Source organism: Amaranthus tricolor, chromosome 7 (assembly GCF_026212465.1).
Source record: "Amaranthus tricolor cultivar Red isolate AtriRed21 chromosome 7, ASM2621246v1, whole genome shotgun sequence".
NCBI lineage: Eukaryota > Viridiplantae > Streptophyta > Magnoliopsida > Caryophyllales > Amaranthaceae > Amaranthus > Amaranthus tricolor.
This window is the reverse complement of record NC_080053.1, coordinates 16,830,165-16,852,125: the sequence shown is the minus strand read 5'-3', so window position 1 is coordinate 16,852,125 and position 21,961 is coordinate 16,830,165. Positions and strand designations below refer to the sequence as shown.

Here is a 21,961-nt window from a genome sequence, read left to right as displayed (position 1 = left end):
AAATATGGCAAACTATTATTTATAGAATAATAACATTCCCTAAATATACTTTAGAAATATTCTTATTTCCTATATTCCCCCTCAAGTTTTGTCGTATAGTTCACCGAGATCTAACTTGCGTATTGCATGATCAAATGCTTCAGATGCTACGGCCTTAGTAAGGATATATGCCAGCTGATCCTTTGAGCGAACAAAAGGAAGGCTAATAATTTTCTTCTCGAGTTTTTTCTTTATGAAATAACGGTCAACCTCGACATGGTTATTCGATCATGCTGAACTGGATTCTCAGAAATACTGATTGTTGCTTTGTTATCACAATAAAGGTTGCATGCTCCCTTCACTAGGAAGTTCAATTCCCTTAGTAGTTTCCCGATCCACAAGATTTTTGTAATACCCTTGGCAATTCCTCAAAGTTCAACCTCAACACTTAAGAGAGCTACAACCTTTTGCTTCTTGCTTTTCCAAGTGACAAGATTACCCCTTACTAGAGCAAAGTATCTAGAAGTAGACTTTCTATCATCTCTATCTCCTACCCAATCTGCATCCGTGTCAGTTAGAAGATCTAGATTATCATTTTTGCAAAGAGAAGTCCTCTACTACTAGTACCCTTTAAATACCTCAGAATTCTCATCACGACTGTCATATGTTGTATCTAAGGCATATACATGAATTTGCTTATTACACCCACAGTACATGCAATGTCTGGTCTTGTATGTGAGAGGTATATGAGTTTCCCCATCATTCTTCGATATCGATCTTTGTCTGCCTATTTTGCCCCTTCAATCATTTGGAGCCCATCATTAGCCATCATAGGAGTTTCGATTGGTTTACAGTCAAGCATCACTATGCCAAAAAAGCCTATTTATAGCTATTATGAACTGCTATAGAAAATATTTCCTACAGCAATATATAAGACCTTATGGCGTAATGCATGCCAGTCTCTTCCGAAAGATCAAGAATATACTTTCTCTGACTAATGAAGATTCCCTTTTTCGATCTCAAAACTTCGATGCCAAGGAAATACTTAAGGTTGCCCGAATCTTTTATATCAAACTCTAGGGATAGTTTCTTCTTCAAATCATAAATCTCCTCTGCATCATTCCCAGTGATCGCCATATCATCAACATAGATTATCAAGCATGTGATTTGATTCGTTCTCTTCTTGAGAAACAGAGTGTGGTCGAAATTACTTTGATCATAGCCGAACTTCTTCATAGTTGTAGTAAACCTTCCAAACTATGCTCTTGGAGATTGTTTCAGGCCGTATAGAGCTTTACTGAGCCTGCATCCTTCTCCTAGATTGTACCTTTTTGAGAGACCAGGATATGCTTTCATATATACCTCTTCCTCAATTTCACCATGTAGAAAGCCATTCTTCACATCAAATTGATGAAGAGGCCAATCTTTATTTGCAGCAACTGAGAACATAACACAGATTGTATTAATCTTGGCTACTGGAGAGAAAGTATCAGAGTAGTCTACTCCATAGGTCTGTGTGTAGCCCTTGGCAACAAGTCGAGCTTTGTAGTGCTCAATGGAACTATCTGCATGATACTTGATTGTGAATACCCATCTACACCCCACAGTTTCCTTTCATGTTGGTAGTTGACACTTCTCCTATGTTTTATTCTTATTGAGGGCGAATATTTCTTCCTCCATTGCCTTTTTCCACTTGGATCTTGAAGAGCTTCTTCAACATTTTTAGGCACATTATTAGAGTAAAGAGCAGTATTGAAAGCCATAGCTGAATGTGAGGGATTTTCATTACTCTCTTTGCTAACTGGATATCTCGATATTTGTGTCTCAAATTCGGGATCATATCTCTTTGGTGGGATTCCCCTGGTACTTCTAGGTGGCAACTCATGCTTTGTATGTCTACATCCACAATATTTTTAGAGTTATTATCAATAACTTGTGGGACCTCAGAATTTACCCCGGTTCAGAAACAACACTTATGGACATGATAATGCCCCTTAACAACTTCCGGGGCACAAAGGTGTGAAGCCTTCATTTATATCTAAATGTTTCTGCCTTAGTTCAAACTTTCGGGCAGTGACACGAGTAATAGCTTGTTACTGTTTAGCTCGTGTTGCTGACATGATACTTTATGTTTTCAATGTAGTTAGATGCAAAGAAGGAAGATTTTCAATTCTTTCTTTCCGATTCTATTAATCATGACACTATGCTTTCCGTTTCAAAATCTTATCTTGTTTAATTCTAAAATCTTAATATAACTATACATTATTTATATTATTGTAACATAATTTTCCAGCTAATTCGCTTTTTGAATTTGCGATTCGCTTAAAATGACACTAAAATAGCCCAAAACCGATCATAATTCACTTTTTCTATTCGCGATTCGCAAGGAAATTAGTGAATCATGTAATAGTGATTTGTATCATTCCAAATAGTTATACATTACAAAATATTTCTTCTATTATGATACGAACTCAAAAAATAGGAATAATATTACATTACTCTGCCTTGAAATATAAAGACAAAACATATCTTCTATTATAATTATTATAATTAGAAATAAAAAAATAGTAAGATAAAATATAAAATAACTCAGTTTTATATGATCCTTGTACGATGAATCTCAAAGCATTACTTTGGAATTTGAAAACAAATTAAAAGACTACTTATTGTTAAAAGACAAAGAACAAAGCTCTTTAAATCATTATGTTCTCCTAAATTTCACTTATAAGATTTGAACTTTGACTTTTCTTAAAAAATCTGTTTTTTGTTAGAACATTATACCCAAATCTGTAGCAAATACACATGTTGAAGATGTATGATTTTCAATTTTTGATACTACTGTGTTTTCTTAGTTTAGTACATGTAGGGCCTATTTGATAATTGGCACTAAATAGTAAAAATGATAATGAAAAGTTATTTAATATTGGTAGAATATCTCTTGACAAGTTTATTGATCATGCTCATTCTCACTCAACAATCTCATTTTCTGTACAAAATTACCATTTGAAAATGTGGTATGTGGTTGAAAATTATGAAAAAATTTTGATCAGACTTTCATTACAATGAAAATGACATGATATGCATCATAAAAACTTACATTACAAATAATTCATATTTCCACCATTTAGCACTGATTACCAAATAGGTCAGTGATGTATTGTTAAAATAATCTAGAAAAATCTAGGATTTTAATTAAATATAAAAATATCTAAACTAAAGAATTAAAAAATAAAAATATCTAAGATAATATAATGGAAGATCCTAGAAAAGTAATTAAAAAAAATAAATATATCTAAGATATTTTAGTAAACTTGCACTATAAATATCCATTGATGTAATCAATTTTTTGTGCAATGAAGAACAATATACATTCTACATATTCACTCATCTTCCTCTCCAAATAAATCCATTCACTATTTTACCATCTAAATTTTCCTACATTTGGTATCAAGAGCTAATTAAAACCAAGACCTCCAAACAACTTAAACACATTACCCAACATACTCCACTATAAAATAAACCTCTAACCACAAAATAAAAAATGATCTCAACCACTAATTACCCCCAAGTTAATTGGGTTCCCACATTTAAGGGAGAAAAATATGAACAATGGGCTATGCAAATGAGGTCAATATTTATCTCCCAAGATTTATGGGAATTAGTACAAGAAAGTTACGAGCAACCACCCAAAGATGACACTAAAGAGTCATCTTGGGATGAAACAAAAATAAAACAATATAAACAAAATAGGATAAGGGATAACTATGCCCTATCCCTATTATATCGTGGAGTCGACGAGGCAATTCTTACAACGATCATGCGTGCAAAAACAGCTACGGAGGCTTGGAGGATCCTGGAGACAAAATATAGAGGTTCCGAAGAGGTAATTCTTTTTAAACTCCAATCACTATGGAGAGAATTTGATAATCTATTAATGACAGAAAATGAAACAATACATTCATTTTTTGACCGAGTCACTAATATAGTTTATCAAATAAGATCAAATGGTGGTAAAATAGAAGATGAAAATGTGATTCGAAAAATATTAAGGAGTCTATCACAAAAATATAACATTATTGCCACAAAAATAGAAGAAGTTAACAAGAAAAATTTATCTCAATTAAGTATACCCGAATTAATGGGATCACTACTTGCACATGAAGATAGATTAAAAAGATTTAACGAAGAACCACTAAAACAAGCTTTTCAAGCGAAATTAAAATTTTCTAATGGTGAAAATAAAAATAGTCATTGTAAAAATTATGAAAAAGGACAAACATCAACTAATTGTAGTAAGGGGAGAGAAAATTTTAAATATCAAAGGAGTCGATTAAATAATCAAACTGACCTTTATTGTAAATTATGTAAGAAAACTAACTACAATACTAATGATTGTCGGTACAAATGTAAGAGGTGTAAAAAACACTCTCACCTCGAAAAAGATTGTTGGTATCGACAAAAAGAAGAAGCAAACTATTCCGAAAATAATAATTCCGGAGAGCAAATATTTTACACTGGATTAAATGCACAAGAAAAAGTAAGTGACATATGGTATATTGATAGTGGTTGTTCAAATCACATTACCGGTAATAAAAATTATTTTGTCACTCTTGACGAAAATGTTAAAACACACATCACACTTGGCGACGGTAAAAAAGAAGATGTCGCCGGAAAAGGAACAATCGCCGTTAAAACAAAAAATGGCTCATCAAAATTAATTCATGAAGTTTTTTATGTTCCTGGACTTGCACAAAATTTATTAAGCGTAGGCCAATTAATTAAAAAAGGATATATGGTTAAATTTGAGAATAACAAATGTCAAATCTATGATAAAAATAAGGGTCAGATAATAACAACCGTTGAAATGGCTCCTAACAAAATATTCCCATTAAAATTGCCATTTGAAGAAAAATTGGCTTTAAACTCAATAAATGATGAATCCACCTTATGGCATTTGAGATTCGGGCATCTAAATTTTAACAGTCTAAAACTATTAAAACAAAAAGAAATGGTAATTGGACTACCATCAATAAAAAATGAAAGTAAAATTTGTGAAGGCTGTATATATGGCAAGATGCACAGATTGCCATTTCCTACCGCACCTTGGAGGGCCAAGGCTCCTCTAGAGCTTGTTCATGCAGATATCTGGGGTCCTACCAAGAATCCGTCTCTTGGCGGAAAAAGATATTTTCTTCTGTTCGTAGATGACTACTCCCGCATGATGTGGGTATATTTCCTGGAGAAAAAATCAGAAGCTTTTTCCCACTTCATGGAATTCAAAGCCCTCACAGAAAATCAAAGTGGGCATTCTCTTAAGACTCTTAGAACGGATCATGGCGGAGAATTTACAAGCAACGAATTCAACAACTTCTATAAGAAGCATGGGATTAAAAGAGAACTTACAGCAAGGCGTACACCTCAACAAAATGGTGTCGCGGAAAGGAAAAACCGCACTATAGCAGAGATGGCCCGCAGCATGATGCAGGGTAAACATCTACCCAAAGGATACTGGGCCGAAGTTGTTCACACGGCAGTATATATCCTCAAAAGATCTCCCACAAAAGCAGTTAGGAATTTAACGCCATATGATGCCTGGCACAAGAGAAAGCCAAGAGTAGAACACCTCAAAGTGTTCGGATGCGTAGCTTATGCCCACATCCCGAAGGAAAATCGGGAAAAGCTCGATGAGAATGGAGAAAAATGCATATTCATTGGATACAGTCACGAAACAAAAGGATATCGCCTTTACAAGCCTGAATCTAAACAATTAATCATCTCTAGAGACGTAATTTTCGACGAAGCAGCCGAATGGACGTGGAAAGAAAAAGAAACTGAAGCTCGCGAAGGAGATACTCTCGTAAGAGATCCAAGTGAAGAAGACGGAGCAGACCAACCAACAAACCCATCATCTCCGAGTCCAAGTACACCTGAAAGTACAAGATCAACTCCTCAACATCAAGAAGCCCGAAGATCAACACGAGATCGGCAACCGCCATCATGGTTACAAGATTACCATTGTGACCAAGCAATGATGGCTCTCTTCTCTAGTGAGCCACAAACATTTCAAGAAGCAGCACAAGAAGAAACATGGATTGAGGCTATGAACGAAGAAATCAAAATGATTGAGAAGAATCACACATGGAAACTTGTAGACAAACCACAAGACAAGGAAGTCATCGGACTCAAGTGGGTCTACAAGGTGAAACATAATGATGATGGCTCCATCAACAAGTACAAAGCAAGGGTCGTAGTAAAGGGATATGCGCAACAACCAGGAATCGACTTCAACGAAACATATGCACCAGTTGTCCGCATGGAGACAATCAGAACAGTCCTGGCATTAGCAGCACAACATCAGCTACCAGTTTTCAACTCGATGTCAAATCAGCATTTCTAAATGGAGAACTTGAAGAAGAAGTGTACGTCGAGCAACCGCAGGGATACGTCATCAAAGGCCAAGAAGACAAAGTATATCGCCTTCAAAAAGCTCTGTACGGACTCAAACAAGCACCCCGAGCGTGGAACAGCAACATCGAAAATTATCTTCTCCAGCATGGTTTCATCAAGAGTCCGAGTGAACCTTCACTATACATCAAGACACAAGGTAACAACTTTCTCATTTTATGCTTGTACGTGGATGATCTAATCTATACAGGCACACACCCAACGATGATCGAAGAATTTAAAAAGGCTATGATGAAGGAGTACGAGATGACAGACCTTGGTACAATGAAATACTTCCTTGGCATACAAATCAAACAAAGCCCAGGAAGAATATCTCTATCACAAGAGAAATATGCAGAAGACCTTCTCAAGAAATTCAACATGGGTGAATGTAAACCGCTGGCTACACCAATGGCAATCAATGAGAAGTTATCAAAGTATGATGGAAAACCAAAAGTCGACGGAGCAATGTATCGAAGCTTGGTCGGCTCTCTTATCTATCTCATACATACAAGACCAGATATAGTCAACGTTGTCAGCATCGTATCCAGGTTCATGAGTGAACCGAGCAAGGATCATCTAACAGCAGCAAAGAGGATTCTCAGATACATTAAAGGAACAAAAAGCTATGGGATCATGTAAGAAACCGAAAAAGATTTCAAGCTCACAGGATACACCGATAGCGACTGGGCTGGAAGCGTGAATGATAGAAAAAGTACAAGCGGGTACGTATTTCAGCTTGGAAACAAGGTGGTCTCTTGGTCATCAAAAAAACAGGCGACAGTAGCTTTATCATCAGCAGAAGCAGAGTACATTGCAGAAACAAGTGCAGCACGTGAAGCAGTCTGGCTCAGAAGGATATTAATCAATCTACAACATAAGTAAGAGACACCAACTACAAGTTCTGCGACAACATGTCAACAATAGCAATGACGAAGAATCCAGTGTTTCATAGCAGATCAAAACACATCGAGATACGACATCACTACATTCGTGAGTTAGTAGACAAGAAAGAGACCGAACTACAATTCTGCAAGACAGGGGAGCAGCTCGCAGACATTTTCACAAAACCCATATCAACTGATAAATTTATCGAGTTCAGAAGACAACTTAGAATTCAAGATTTTTCAGATTAGGGGGAGTGTTTAAATAATCTAGAAAAATCTAGGATTTTAATTAAATATAAAAATATCTAAACTAAAGAATTAAAAAATAAAAATATCTAAGATAATATAATGTAAGATCCTAGGAAAGTAATTAAAAAAATAAAAATATCTAAGATATTTTAGTAAACTTGCACTATAAATACCCATTAATGTAATCAATTTTTTGTACAATGAAGAACAATATACATTCTACATATTCACTCATCTTCCTCTCCAAATAAATCCATTCACTATTTTACCATCTAAATTTTCCTACAGATGTATGTTTTTTAGGAGACTTAGAAGTAGATAATTAACTCTTAGATATACAACTATCATCATCATGTCGTAAAACAATAATAAATGTTGTAAATCATTTTTATAAGATGAGCAATTTCTCAAGGTCTCAAGATTTTAAATGCAATTATATTTTCAGGGGTTTATACAAACAATGGTTACCTTATGGTGTCTACTGTCTAGTAATGGAGGCCTTGATCAAATGAGTGCGTTAGCAAGTCTTTGATATTAATGATTTTGAGTATAACTATACATTTATGCCTTGTTATTTTCAATTTCTTATAATGTTGAATTTCATTTTTGATGAATTGGATTTTGATAAAGATTAGATTTTGATGAATCAATTGAATGTTGAATTAGGGTTTCAGTTCCTCAATATTCTTTTCCAATTTTTGGTTAGTGATCTTGTTTTGAAATACGATTATTCCATTTCAATCCTTTTCAAGTAGTATAAATTATTCCATTTTAATTCAAGTGCCCGACTTAAGGACAATCATTGGAACTTTAGCGGACTTTAATCTTCTGCTTCCTGGATGAGAAGTTACCACGCATGAAGAACAATGTGTAGTTTTTCAGTCAAAATAAACGCAAAACTTTTCTACTTAAATAAAGGATGCCAAGAGGTGGTGGTAGAACGTGTATCGTAAGAGGTGAACCTTTGGAGACGAGGAACAATTTTGCTGAAGATACGACGCAAAATGCAAGGGTTAAGGCTCTGAAAAATCAGTTACAATGATAACTTGTATCTCTGTTATTAAAGTGCTTTATTTGTGTGTGTTTTTAATGTTTCATTGCTTCAATATGTCTTCTTTGAATTTAAGCACAAGGCTCCGATTATCTTAGAGCCGAGTAATGATATGTTGCGAAAAAAGCAAGGATGTACTCGAAAAGCTAGCAGTCCCAACCGCCTTTTAATCATTGCTTTTTTATTCTTTTTTGATTTTTTTTTTGTCATCTACGACTACAACTTGAATTTATCATGATTACTATTCGTTGGTTTAATGTTAAATGATGATTTATTTATGTTATTGTGATATTTATGCACTAATAGCTCAGTGCTTAGAGGATTCAATTTAATTTTATTGTTAAGTAGTTGATTGTGAAGTTTTAGATTGTGACACATATATGTGTATCTGGATTGGTTGTGAATTAGTATTAGAATTGTTGGATCATAAAATAAACTCTAATTTAGACCTCAAAAGTAATCCAATGGAGTTTGCTGGAATTAAAATTGTTTCTTTATGTATTACTGTTAAGGGACTTTTGAGGAGATTAGGGAATATTAAATCTTTAGTGACTTTTCATATATTTAGGTGATTAAGTGTTATCTTTTTGTATTCTAGCTTCCTCTTTGTAACCTATTTATATTAATCTATGAATCAATGAGAAGCAAGACAATCAACACCAAAAATCAATTCTATCATGGTATCAGATGCTCGGGATTTTCAAAACCTAAATTAAAAAAAAAAAAAAAAAAAAAAAAAACCATTACCAGAAAAAACGTTCTGCCATGACTGAAAATCAGCCACCACCGCCGCCACCACCACCAAAACTTGACCTCTTCTCTCCATATTATCTTGGCCCTCATGATCGACCCGGCGATTTCATAACTCCAACTCGACTTCGTGGAGACAATTATGATGAATGGGCTAATGATGTTCAAATGGCTTTACAAGCCAGCAGGAAATTCGTCTTCTTCAATGGCACAATTACTGCTCCATCTTCCCCTTGTACACAAGACGATTGGGATACTCTTCAAGCTATGCTTATTTCGTGGCTCATGAATACTATTGATCCCGAAATTAAGGCCACCCTTTCTCGGTACAAAGATGCCAAAAGGCTTTGGGATACCCTTCGATCTCGATTTTCCATTGTTAATGGACCCCGGATTCAGCAGCTTAAATCATCTATTGCTCGTTGTGAACAAACGAAAACCATGTCAATTGCCACGTATTTTGGGAAATTAACAGCCTTATGGGAGGAATTGAATAATTACGAACCTTTAATTCAATGTTCCTGTTGTAATACCTATACAGCAGGGGAAGAACATAAGAAACGAAGAGACAATACCCGCCTTCATCAGTTTTTAATGGGTTTGTATCCTGATAATTTTTCACAAACCCGTGCTCATATATTGTCTCAAGATCCCCTTCCTACTATCGATCGTGCTTATCAATTGCTTGTTCAAGATGAACGGGTTCGATTGACCACTCCGTTCCCAGAAGACAAACCGTCTCAAGCTGTTGGCTTTGCTGTCCGTACGCCACCAGGTCGGAACAGATCCGATCTGCGTTCTTCTCCAGCGGCTGCGTCCTCTGACCAACGAGATAAATCAGCTTTATTTTGCTCTCACTGCCGGAAATCCGGCCATGTCATCTCTGGGTGCTTCGAATTGCATGGCTACCCTGAATGGTGGCCGCCTGGTTCTTCAAAGCAACAATCAGGACCGTTGGGAAATTCAGGACCCTCAGGGCGCGGTAGACAGCCTCCGACCACCGCCAGGGGTCGTGGTGGTTCTGTTAAAGCTCACGCCGTAGGCTGTAGCAACACGGGTGGGTCTTCTCACCCGCCTATAGAACCGTCCTCTTCACAGGTTTTTTCACCAGATCAATGGAAAATCCTTGCTTCTTTTATTGGTAATACTAAAGTTTCTAATGATCGATTAACGGGTGAGTTTGATTGCAATTCTTGGATAATTGATACGGGGGCTTCTCGCCACGTTACCTGTAACGATTCATGGTTATTTGATGTTCATAATGTCACTTGTTTGGTGGGTCTTCCAAATGGAAAATCTGTTGTTGCAACAAAGGAGGGATCCGTTTATTTATCTGACAATCTAACCCTTAAACATGTGCTTTTTGTTCCGGAATTATGTTGTAATTTAATTTCGGTTTCGCAAATTATTGACAATTTGAAATGTACTGTTCAATTTACTCCTACTACTTGTGTTATACAGGACCAATTGAGGGAGCCGATTGGGACGAGCATTAGGAGGGATGGACTTTTCTACTTCAAGGGCGTTGATCCCGCGCCACAAATCTTGGTGAATGCGGTTTCCTCTACTTTGGATTTATGGCACAAAAGGATGGGTCACCCCTCTGAAACAGTAGTGAAGCTTCTTCCTCATGTCTCTAGTTGCAAGGGTAGTTTAAATAAAGTCTGTGATGTTTGTTTCCGTGCAAAACATTCTAGGGATAAATTTCCTTTGAGTGACAATAAGGCCTCTAGAATATTCGAAAAAGTTCATTGTGATTTGTGGGGTCCATATAGACACTCATCTTCTTGTGATGCAAGATATTTTTTGACTATTGTTGATGATTTCTCGAGAGCTATTTGGCTTTATTTATTGATTGATAAAATCGAAGTGTTTAATATGATTATGTCTTTTGTGGCCATGATTGATAGACAGTTTTCTCAAACAATTAAAGTTGTTCAAAGTGATAATGGAATGGAATTTAATTGTTTACTGGATTACTTTAATGATAATGGGATCTTATTCCAAACTTCTTGTGTTGGGACACCACAACAGAATGGCCGGGTTGAACGAAAACATAAACATATCTTAAATGTTGCACGGGCTCTAAGGTTTCAGGCAAACTTACCAATTTATTTTTGGGGAGAAAGTGTTTTAACCGCTGCTCATCTTATTAATCGAACACCTACGCCTTTACTCCAAAATAAATCTCCCTTTGAAATTCTTTTTAACAAAACACCCTCATATGATACTATTCGCACCTTTGGGTGTCTTTGTTTTGCTCAAAACCAAAAGACGAAGGGGGATAAGTTCGTTAGTCGGAGTTGCAAGTGTGTTTTTATGGGTTATCCTTTTGGTCAAAAAAGGTGGAAATTATTTGATCTAGATTCTAAGCAATTCTTTGTCTCTCGAGATGTGAAATTTTTTGAGGATGTTTTTCCCTTTCTTGATCCGAATGCTACTCATATTACTCCCGAACATATTGTCCTAATCCATAATCATGTTGATTACGATTTTTCTGATTGTTCAATTAATTGTATGCCACATTCTAGCCCAAACACATCTCAGCCCAACATCACAAATGACAATCCTTATTCCTCACCAAATTTGTCCAGCCCACCACACATGCCCCAATACCAAACTTCTAAACAGGCTGCCTTCATTCCTGATCCAACAATCCAGCAGCCCACTTACATCATCCCGCCTAACCAGCAGCCCTTACATTCAAAGCCCACTTCGTCACAGCCTACCTATTCCCCGCCCAATTCTTCACAGTCCGTTTCAGCCCAACAGAACACTCAGCCCTCTGTACCTGATCAGCCCATATGTTCATCCTCGGTACAGCCCACTGTTGATCAAGATCAAGGAGAAATGCAATTGGGTCGTGGTTTACGACACAAGTTTCCTAATGTTCGTCATAAGGATTATGTTACTCATACTATTTTACAGAAAAGTCCATCTTCTTCAACTGACTCGTCTAATGGGCATCCCTCAGGTACTCCCTATCCTATAGCACATTATGTAAATTGTAACAGTTATTCTTTGCGTTATCGAAATTTTCTTGCAGCTATAATTTCAGGCAAAGAACCACGATCGTTTAAGGAGGCCATGAAAGATGAAGGGTGGAAACGCTCAATGCAGGATGAAATACAGGCTTTGGAAAAAAATGGCACGTGGACTATGGCAGATCTTCCTCCGGGTAAAAAGGCTCTTGGTAGTCAATGGGTGTATCGTATTAAATATAAATCCGATGGAAGCATCGAACGACTCAAATCCCGGCTAGTTCTTTTCGGAAATCATCAAACCGAAGGCATTGACTACAATGAAACCTTTGCCCCGGTTGCTAAAATGGTAACTGTACGCGCGTTTCTTGCCATTGCCGCATCTAAAAACTGGGAGTTGCATCAGATGGATGTTCATAATGCCTTCCTTCATGGTGATCTTGATGAGGAAGTATACATGATGCTTCCACCCGGTTTTCAATTATCATTTCCTAACAAGGTCTGTCGTCTGCGGAAATCTTTATATGGTTTAAAGCAAGCTCCTCGGTGTTGGTTTGCCAAATTAGTCTTTGCACTGAAAGACTACGGGTTTCTACAGTCTTACTCAGATTATTCCCTATTTATTTACTCACGAGGTTCCGTTCAAATAAATGTTCTTGTTTATGTTGATGATCTGATTTTATCCGGGAATGATTCTGCTGCCCTGCACAACTCTAAAGCTTATCTGTCCGACTGTTTTCATATGAAGGATCTTGGTAGTTTAAAATAGTTTTTGGGCATTGAAGTCGCTCGTAGTGCTTCGGGTATTTTTCTTTATCAAAGAAAGTATACTCTTGATATTTTGTCTGAAACTGGTTTATTAGGCTCTAAGCCTATTGGGTCTCCAATTGAACAAAACCATAAACTTGGTTTGGCTACAGGCGATTTCCTGTCTGATCCTGAATCTTATAGAAGACTTGTTGGAAGGTTGATCTATTTGGCGGTTACTAGACCAGATCTCGCTTATTCCGTCCATATTTTATCTCAATTCATGCAACAACCTAGAGTTGATCACTGGGACGCTGCCTTACGCGTGGTAAGATATTTGAAGGGTACTTTCGGATTGGAAATTTTATTAAGATCGGATAGCGATCTTACTTTGCAGGGATGGTGTGACTCCGACTGGGCAGCCTGCCCTCTTACTCGTCGCTCTTTAACAGGGTGGTTGGTTTTCCTTGGTCACTCGCCTATTTCATGGAAGACTAAGAAGCAAAATACTGTTTCCCATAGTTCTGCAGAAGCTGAATATCAATCCATGGCTTCTATAACTTGTGAATTGAAGTGGTTGAAAGGTCTCCTACTTAGTTTGGGTGTGCAACATCCTAAGGCAATAAAGTTGTTTTGTGACAGTCAGTCTGCCTTACATATTGCTCGAAATCCGGTCTTCCACGAAAGGACAAAACATATTGAAGTTGATTGTCATTTTGTTCGTGATGCGGTTTCTACAGGTTTGATTGCTCCTTCTTATGTTCCCACTCATACACAGCTCGCCGATATCTTTACTAAGGCTCTTGGAAAGACGCAGTTTGATAATTTATTGTCCAAGTTCGGCATCTTTTATCCGGATGCTCCACCTTGAGGGGGGGTGTTAAGGGACTTTTGAGGAGATTAGGGAATATTAAATCTTTAGTGACTTTTCATATATTTAGGTAATTAAGTGTTATTTTTTTGTATTCTAGCTTCCTCTTTGTAACCTATTTATATTAATCTATGAATCAATGAGAAGCAAGACAATCAACACCAAAAATCAATTGTATCAATTACAGATGGTGAAGACTGATGTCTAATCTTTTATTTTACTTAATTATTCTATACAAATCACAAACTTTCTGTTTTATTTGAATTTAAACTACCTATTGATCTTGGCATTAAGTCACCTTTTGGTAGCAACGAGTGGTTGTTCATTCCGACTAAGTGCAATTTTTATTCTATTCTGAGTGTGATTCAAAGTCGTTATTTGGCTGCTCCTTGCTAACTAAATGATTAGCTATTGTTGAAGAACACATAGATGTTAATTTAGTTGTCATTTTACTATTTAAAGTTGTTTGTACGTCAAAAACTAAATGTGTATGGTGCAATAGACTCTTGATATTTATTTTGAAGGCATTATGATGTTTCACCGTTACAACATTTGTTTCTATTTTCCATGATGTGTTCTTCTCTGTCGACTATTTTGTCCATATATTGTTTGTTCCTTCCCTTCAACAGACCTTGTGATAGAGCTTTATATGAGATTTTGTTAGATAGAACCAAACATTTTAAGCTTTGGATTAGTTATTCGAAGTTTGAAACTTATGTTGAACATTCCAAAATATCTTTTGTAGTACAGATGTGTCAAAAAGTATCTTTCTTTGTTTTAAATTGGTTTCTTTTGCAATTTGTTGGCTCGTAGTGTGTCGGTCAACGGTGCACGACATCTAAGTGAGGGTAATGATGGTATTTATGCGTACAATAGGTTATTTTTTCTTGGTTTTTGCTTTTATTTGTTCGAGAAAGAGGTTAAGTCTCTATAAATATTATTACTTGCTTTTGTATTCAAATTGTATTATTCAAAATATTAATATGCGGAAGTTAGTGGGTTATTGTTGTAAGTTATAGGAGGAGTAAAGATAAGTTGGACAATCTTTTTGAATTGTTAAGTGAATATAACTTACATTACTTACTTTTTCAAAGTATAAGAAATGGCGATTTATAGCCTTGGTATTGCAAGCTCCTAGTTTCTAGGCTATTCTAGCTAAGCTTAGAGTGTTATACACTTTCTAGCATATTATATTCACATCTAGATAATTTTTGAGATTATTCTAGGTTGCTAATTCTAGATTTTTCCTAAGATTTTTACTAACAATATTCTAGAAACATGTTCTACAAGTTTCTTGTTTAGATTTTTTACATAGATTTTTCTAGATTAACATCTAATAGTATGCCTCTACTAGCATGGCTGATGCAACTTTTTTTCTAAATATTCTTTTTTTTCCCTTAATGAAGGCGAGTTATGAACATGGGGTCGAGAAGAAGGAGATGGTAGATTAGGTATTGGTCCTGGACGTGGTCCAGACCAAACAGGTGGCTTAGTGTCCCATGTAAAGTAAAAGCTTTGCATATTCCTGTTGCTTTTGTGTCCTGTGGAGGTTTTTTCACAATGACGCTCACAGAGGAAGGGAAGCTCTGGACTTGGGGAGGTACATTTTTGGTTTTCTCGAAAACTTTGTTTGGACCTAATTTCACTTTCTTCTTTTTTTTTCCTGATCCATAATGTTCTCAATTTTTGTAAAGTGGAATTATGTGAAATCTCCTGGAAGTTGATTGCAATCATTTGTTACGAGGTCTTTGGCAAATGAGATTGAGAATTGTAAGATTTTTCGTTGAGACTTGAGACGAGACTTTTGGGGCTAAAAAGAAGTCTCGTCCGTTGTTTCTTATGTTAGACTTTTAGTTGAGATTCTACCATTATATGCTTCTTAAACTTTTGCCCTTAACGAAGAACACTGGTAGTCATTATCATAGACCAATTTCAGATTGGATTTTAAGAGAGATGTAACATTATATATATATATATATATATATATATATATATATATATATATATATATATATATATATATATATATATATATATATATATATATATATATGATCAAATTAAAAGGATATTAAAATGAGAAGTGTGAAAAGGATTTTTGTTTGATTTTATTTGGTTACTATATATAAAAAAAAAGGTATTATATTATAAATTATGAACATTTTAAAAATTATTTCATAGTTACCCTTCTGTGTAACATAGTTACTTTTACACAATTATGAGTTTTTGGCTCAATTGTGACCATAAATTTTTTTTATTTTAGTGAAATCAAGGGTGTAGAGTCCTTCTTATTCTTCTCATTTTCAACTCCTTCTCCATGAATCCCTGCCATATATATATATATATATATATATATATATATATATATATATATATATATATATATATATATATATATATATATATATATATATATATATATATATATATATATATATATATATTTTGACACATATATATGGGCATGTATATATATGGAAAAAAACAAAATGAAATGCAAGACTCCATATGATCACTCATGGTTTTAATGATGATGATCCTGTTATGCTAAAATATTTATCAGTGGCAATGTTGTATTGTGAGATTACACTTTTTTCTGTTTTAAACTGACAGCCAATTCTAACCACGAGCTTGGAACGGGTGATAAAGTGGGTGGCTAGAAACCACGACTGATATCTAACCTTGAAGATGTGCATTTGGTTCAATGCGTGATCAAAGGTTCTAGAGGATGTGGATCGATGATGGAAATCGATAGACAATAGTATTTTAGGTTTTGAAATTAAGAATTATTTTGTTGCTCGAGTACACAAAGATTTCATCTGTCTCATTGAAGTTTTGTGTAAAAATTATACATTTGTAGTTAGATTAGGGTTGTCTTCCTATGCTTTTGGTATTTATGTCGATGGCAAAGCAATTATGCATGAGTTATTTCGGTCAAAAAATATTTTGGTGAAGGGAGTCATAAGATTAGTGATGATGTTATCATTAATATGGTGATCTCATACCATCCCCTTAACATCTCAATAGTTACCTTGTAAACATCGTTTTTACACAGTTTTTAGTGTTGCAACTTGCTAGCTATGAATTGCTAATAACTTCCATTCAAATTTGTGTTTGTTAAAAGAAGGTTAATTTTATTTTTTATTAGTTACCAGTTCAATTTTTGATTGTGTTATTGCTAAATCAAAAACATGTCCATGGAAACAATTAATTTAAAAGTTGATTTATTATTCATGGCTTATAGTAGTAGCTTAATGATAACTATAAGATATAAGTAGTATATTGCTATTCATCTAATGAATAATAATTTTTCTTTTAATGAGCTCCTTTCGCGTGTTGCTGAGGAAATGAGACTGTTCTACGAAGAGACTTGTAATTATTCTATACGTTTTTATGCCTTACGGCTGAACAAATAATGTCTTCACTACGTTTTCATGCTTACTTTGATGCCTTTGTCTATTTACTATTGCTATATTTTCAACGCTTATATCTTTCACACCTTTGTAATATATTGACATTTAAATATTTTCATTTATATTATTGTTAATAATAGTATATAACGTAGCATTATAAAATTTAATAGTGTAATTTAGAGGACTGCGTGCGTCACAACTAGTTTAAATAAAAGCATTGTACTTTTTTGAAGTGTTAAAGTACTATAAAGATTAAAAATAAATAAAAGTAAAAACAAAAATAAATAAACCAACAGAGTCCCAGTTCCGAAAAAATCAGCATCAAAAGCAAAGGTAGAAGCTAGAGCAACATGTGGCTGTTAACAATTTCAGCATTCAGATATTCCTGATAGGCGATAGCCGTTGTACACACATTTCTACTTTTACAATACTCCTATAACTATCTTTTTTTAACCACTCTTTAATTATCGCGACTTTTTTAATCTATATCGACATAATTTTCACTTAGCAAAGCATACAAGTTTCATTAGTACTCTCGCTTTGAGATTTTTAGAGCTCTGGCCGAAACTTACGTTATAAGCCCTCACGCTCCTCACAATATATCTTTTTCCTTCTATTTTACTTGTAACTTTATGATAAAAAATGTCCCAATAAGATATAATAAAAAAAATAAAAATAAGTATAAAACATAGATAGTTAAAAAAGTGATGTATCAAGAATATTGGATGTAAGTACTAATAAATATAAAATAAACGCAAATAAAATTCAAAGCAATATAAAAAATAAAAAATCAAAATTATAAAAATTTATATATTTGTGAGATTCATAATTGTATAAAAGAAAACTCACAAAAAAATTTTAAGATATTTATTAGGAAAATTAACTAATACTTAATGACCTATAGTCCACTTAAATTTTGTGTATGTCCAATTGTTCGCACGTATAATTATTGCAATTGTACAAGTTTAAAATTGTAAACATTGTAATTAATATAAGTATAATGACCTAACTTAATGTTGCAATTGTACAAGTTTAAAATTATAAACATTGTATTTAATATAAGTATAATGACCTAACTTAATGGTGAACCATCACTACAAAAAACAAATCAATTCCGACTGAACAATTCCGACTAACACAAAACAGTCGGAAATTTCCGACTGAATTTCCGACAGACATGTGTTAGTCGGAATTTCTGATTAAATTATATTGCTACTGAATTAGTGTTTGGTCGGAACTTTAAATTGAAAAAATATGAAAAATTTTAAATTGAAAATTTTCGACTAATTTCCAATTGAATTTTAGTCGAATAAAATTCCGACCATTTTCCGACTAAAATTCAATCGGAAACCAAATTTTTATTTTCACACTAATCACTTCACAAGTTCACATCATTGTTGCTATAATATAAGTTTCAAATTAATATACTTATACAACTAATATTATACTAATATTACACTAATATAACTAATATAATAGCTAATACGAGCAATAATATACTAATACAACTAATATTATACTAATGATACACTAAACGACTAATAATAATAATAATAATAATAATAATAATAATAATAATAATAATAATAAGAAGAAGAAGAAGAAGAAGAAGAAGAAGAAGAAGAAGAAGAAGAAGAAGAAGTAGTAGTAGTTGTTGTTGTTGTTGTTATAAATAAACACTAAAGGTTGAATTAATTGTTAATAAATATAATAACAACACAATAAGAATTACTCCCTCCGTTCTTTTATGTTTTTCCACCTTATTATAACGGGTAATTTCATATGTTTGTCCACTTTAAAATACTTTCTATTTTTGGAAATTATTTTTCCCATATTTACCCCTTTAACCTACACGGTTCTCTCCCTCTTCAGAAACCATTTTCATAGCTTCTTTACATCTCTCCCCCCTGTTTCTTGGTTATTTTTAGTTCAATTTTTATGAACTAAAATACAGATTGTTTAATACTCAACATTTTGAGGTTCATTTTATGAAGTTTGGCAAACTTTTGGAACTTGCATGCCCCTTGTTCCTTCATCTGCCATTAACATATGTTTGAAGCTTTACCATTCCTGAAAAATCTAAGGTATATTTGTTTTTTTAGAGATGAAAAACAACGAATCTAAGAGTGATTCTTCAATTCCTTCATTTCTTTACGATGGTCTCTGTGAGTATGGAGAATTTTGTTCTTGTTCTTTTCATAGGCGTTCACATTCGTATTCAAATGAAATTTTAAGGTGGTCCAAAAAGGATCTTGAGGCATATCACAAGTCCCTTGAAGATGATGCTACATCAATTTATCAAGAATCTCTACCTTCTTCACCTACTGTTGAAAAGCAACCACCACCAACAATTGTTGAATGGTTGTTTGATTCTCCGTCTGAATTAGATCCTTCAAGTCCACCAAATGTGAAAGTAGATCAACTCGATTTGGTTGTCCCTTACACTCCTTAAGATGTTATTGCTTCTAGGGCTTACAACTCTAAAAAACGTATTTGATGATAGTAAGGCCGTTTGGTTTTCGTTTTTTTAGACTTTCATCTTACATTTGGGATATAATTTTATTGCTAGTTTTTATGATGTGGTTCATGTTGATCTGGTATTGGTATTTGCTTCAATTTTGCGTTCATCTGGTTATTGTTCTTCTAGTTTTTGTTGATGTTTTTGTTCGTTTATGTTGATATTTTGGGACAGTTTCTTCATGTTTTCTTTTTTACAAGCCCTTGTGATGTTCTTTTTTTTGAGCACTATTCACCTTTTAATTCTGAAAAAATAACTTTAACTCCTTGGTTGAGTAGCATTTGTTAAACCTAAAAACATCGCTTGATTTTTTAACATGTTTAGTGGCTTCATTTGTTGATGATCAATTATAATCTGAGAAGATGCACTACCTCTATTGTTGGACCTCTTGGGTTTTGATGTTGACTACACTTTATTTAAACAAATATATTTTTTTAGAGATTGTGTGCAGATCGATATCCGATTGTAATTGTGATGTTTGATAGTACCTATGGCTTAGTTCATGGAAAAGTACGTGTCAAAAGGATTCAAGAGATGTTAGAAGAGTATATCACTTGGGATGTAAAATAGAGACAAGAAGTCTATTGTTCCCAGGTTGGATGTTCTAGCAAAACTGGATTTTGGAGACAGCGCACTGTTCCCAACTGAAGTCAGCCTATGTCCGCAAAAATTTTGATTACTTATTAATTATTTTTTTTTTGTTGATGTAGAAAATAAAGTTAATATGTTGCAAATTTAATTTATTAAAGTTAATTGGCAAAAGATTTTCCAAAAAGATTTTTCGTTTTTAAGCATTATTTTAGGATCTATATTTAGTAAATATTGGATTTGCTAAATATAGGAATAGCTGTTGTTGAAAAAGTCTTTGTTATTATTTTTAATCGGTCTTTATCTTTGAAAATAGGTTATCATTCCTATAATTAGTTAGCATGTAACCATTCCTATTTAGTATAACCGTTTCTATAAATAGCATAAAAGTTCCAGCAGTTATTACTGGAACAGGAACTGCTGTTTGTGAAACTACGGCTTAAAGGGAACAGAACCTATTTTTAGTAAATGGGAACAGCGATTATTGTTGTTTTAACCGAATGCTTGATTTAATCAAGTCTTGTGGAATTAACCGTCTGTGTGATTAATCCACATTACTCCCATGATCTTTTTGATTAAGGAATAATGGATTGGATTATTCCATTTTCTTAGAGATTTTATTTTTTATAAATAGCTAGTGAATTCGGCTGTTCCTAAGTACCTAACGCATGAACTTTGTTATTTTCATGTAATTATTTTTGGAAATCCACAAGAAATATTTTTTTTTATTAATTGCCAATTAACTTATAATATTTTCTTGAGCAACTCATTGATTTTATTAGAGAATTTTTATCCTTTTTGTAAGGTTTTTGAGAGAACTTATAATTAGACTCGGGTGAGTCTAAGGGGGAATTAGATAGCTTTGAGTGAAGCTATTGAGGAGTTTAGCTTTTAGTGAAGCTAAGTTTGTTGCTTTGAGTAAAGCAATTTGAGAGAGAAGAGTTGGCCTAGTTGATTCGCTTCGAGTGAAGTAAGGTGTTTATTGTAATTGTAACTAATTGCCTTAAACATAGTGGAGTTTTTTTGAAATCCCGAGGGGTCGTGGTTTTTCCTTCTATTTAGGCCCAGAAGGTTTCCACGTAAAAATTCGTTTGTCTTTTTTATTATTTTGCTCTAAGTTCAAGCTTTATTTATATTAATTCAATTCCTCAAAAATAGGGCAAGAACGCTTGAATTAGTAACAACAACAATTCACCCCCCTTCTTGTTGCTGTTCCCGTTCCTAATTGAGTCTACAATTGTTATCAGAGCTCTGTTCCCAGTAGATCAGGAAACCCTGAGGCCAGAATCCTGGTGTTCCCGAAAATGTCAATTATGAACGAGCGAATGGAAGAAGGGTATTCTACTCAAAGACCGTCCATGTTCGATAGAAAATTCTATACATACTGGAAGAATAAGATGGAAATCTTCATCAAGGCAGAAAATTATCAAGTTTGGAGAGTAATCGAAATTGGAGATTTTGAGGTAACCATTACTAACTCCAA

General features: G+C 34.2%; 1 protein-coding gene across 1 annotated transcript; it reads right to left on the bottom strand.

Moving 5' to 3' along the window:
• Positions 1-230: 230 nt before the first annotated feature.
• On the bottom strand, positions 231-1,215 carry LOC130818558 (uncharacterized). The gene is made up of 3 exons (XM_057684722.1): positions 917-1,215; positions 618-777; positions 231-395 (listed from the first exon to the last, which is right to left on the bottom strand). Exons 1-3 carry the CDS (start codon positions 1,213-1,215, stop codon positions 231-233), a joined length of 624 nt encoding a protein of 207 aa, XP_057540705.1.
• Between the last annotated feature and the right edge of the window lie 20,746 nt (positions 1,216-21,961).

Bases quoted from the DNA above. Each gene is read 5' to 3' on its own strand.
- LOC130818558 (XM_057684722.1), bottom strand. From the start codon at position 1,215: ATGAAGAAGTTCGGCTATGATCAAAGTAATTTCGACCACACTCTGTTT. The intron at 778-916 runs GTCTTATATATT...AAATGATTGAAG, and splicing joins GGCATGCATTACGCCATAAG to GGGCAAAATAGGCAGACAAA. The intron at 396-617 runs GTATTTAAAGGG...GGAATTGCCAAG, and splicing joins GTCGTGATGAGAATTCTGAG to GGTATTACAAAAATCTTGTG.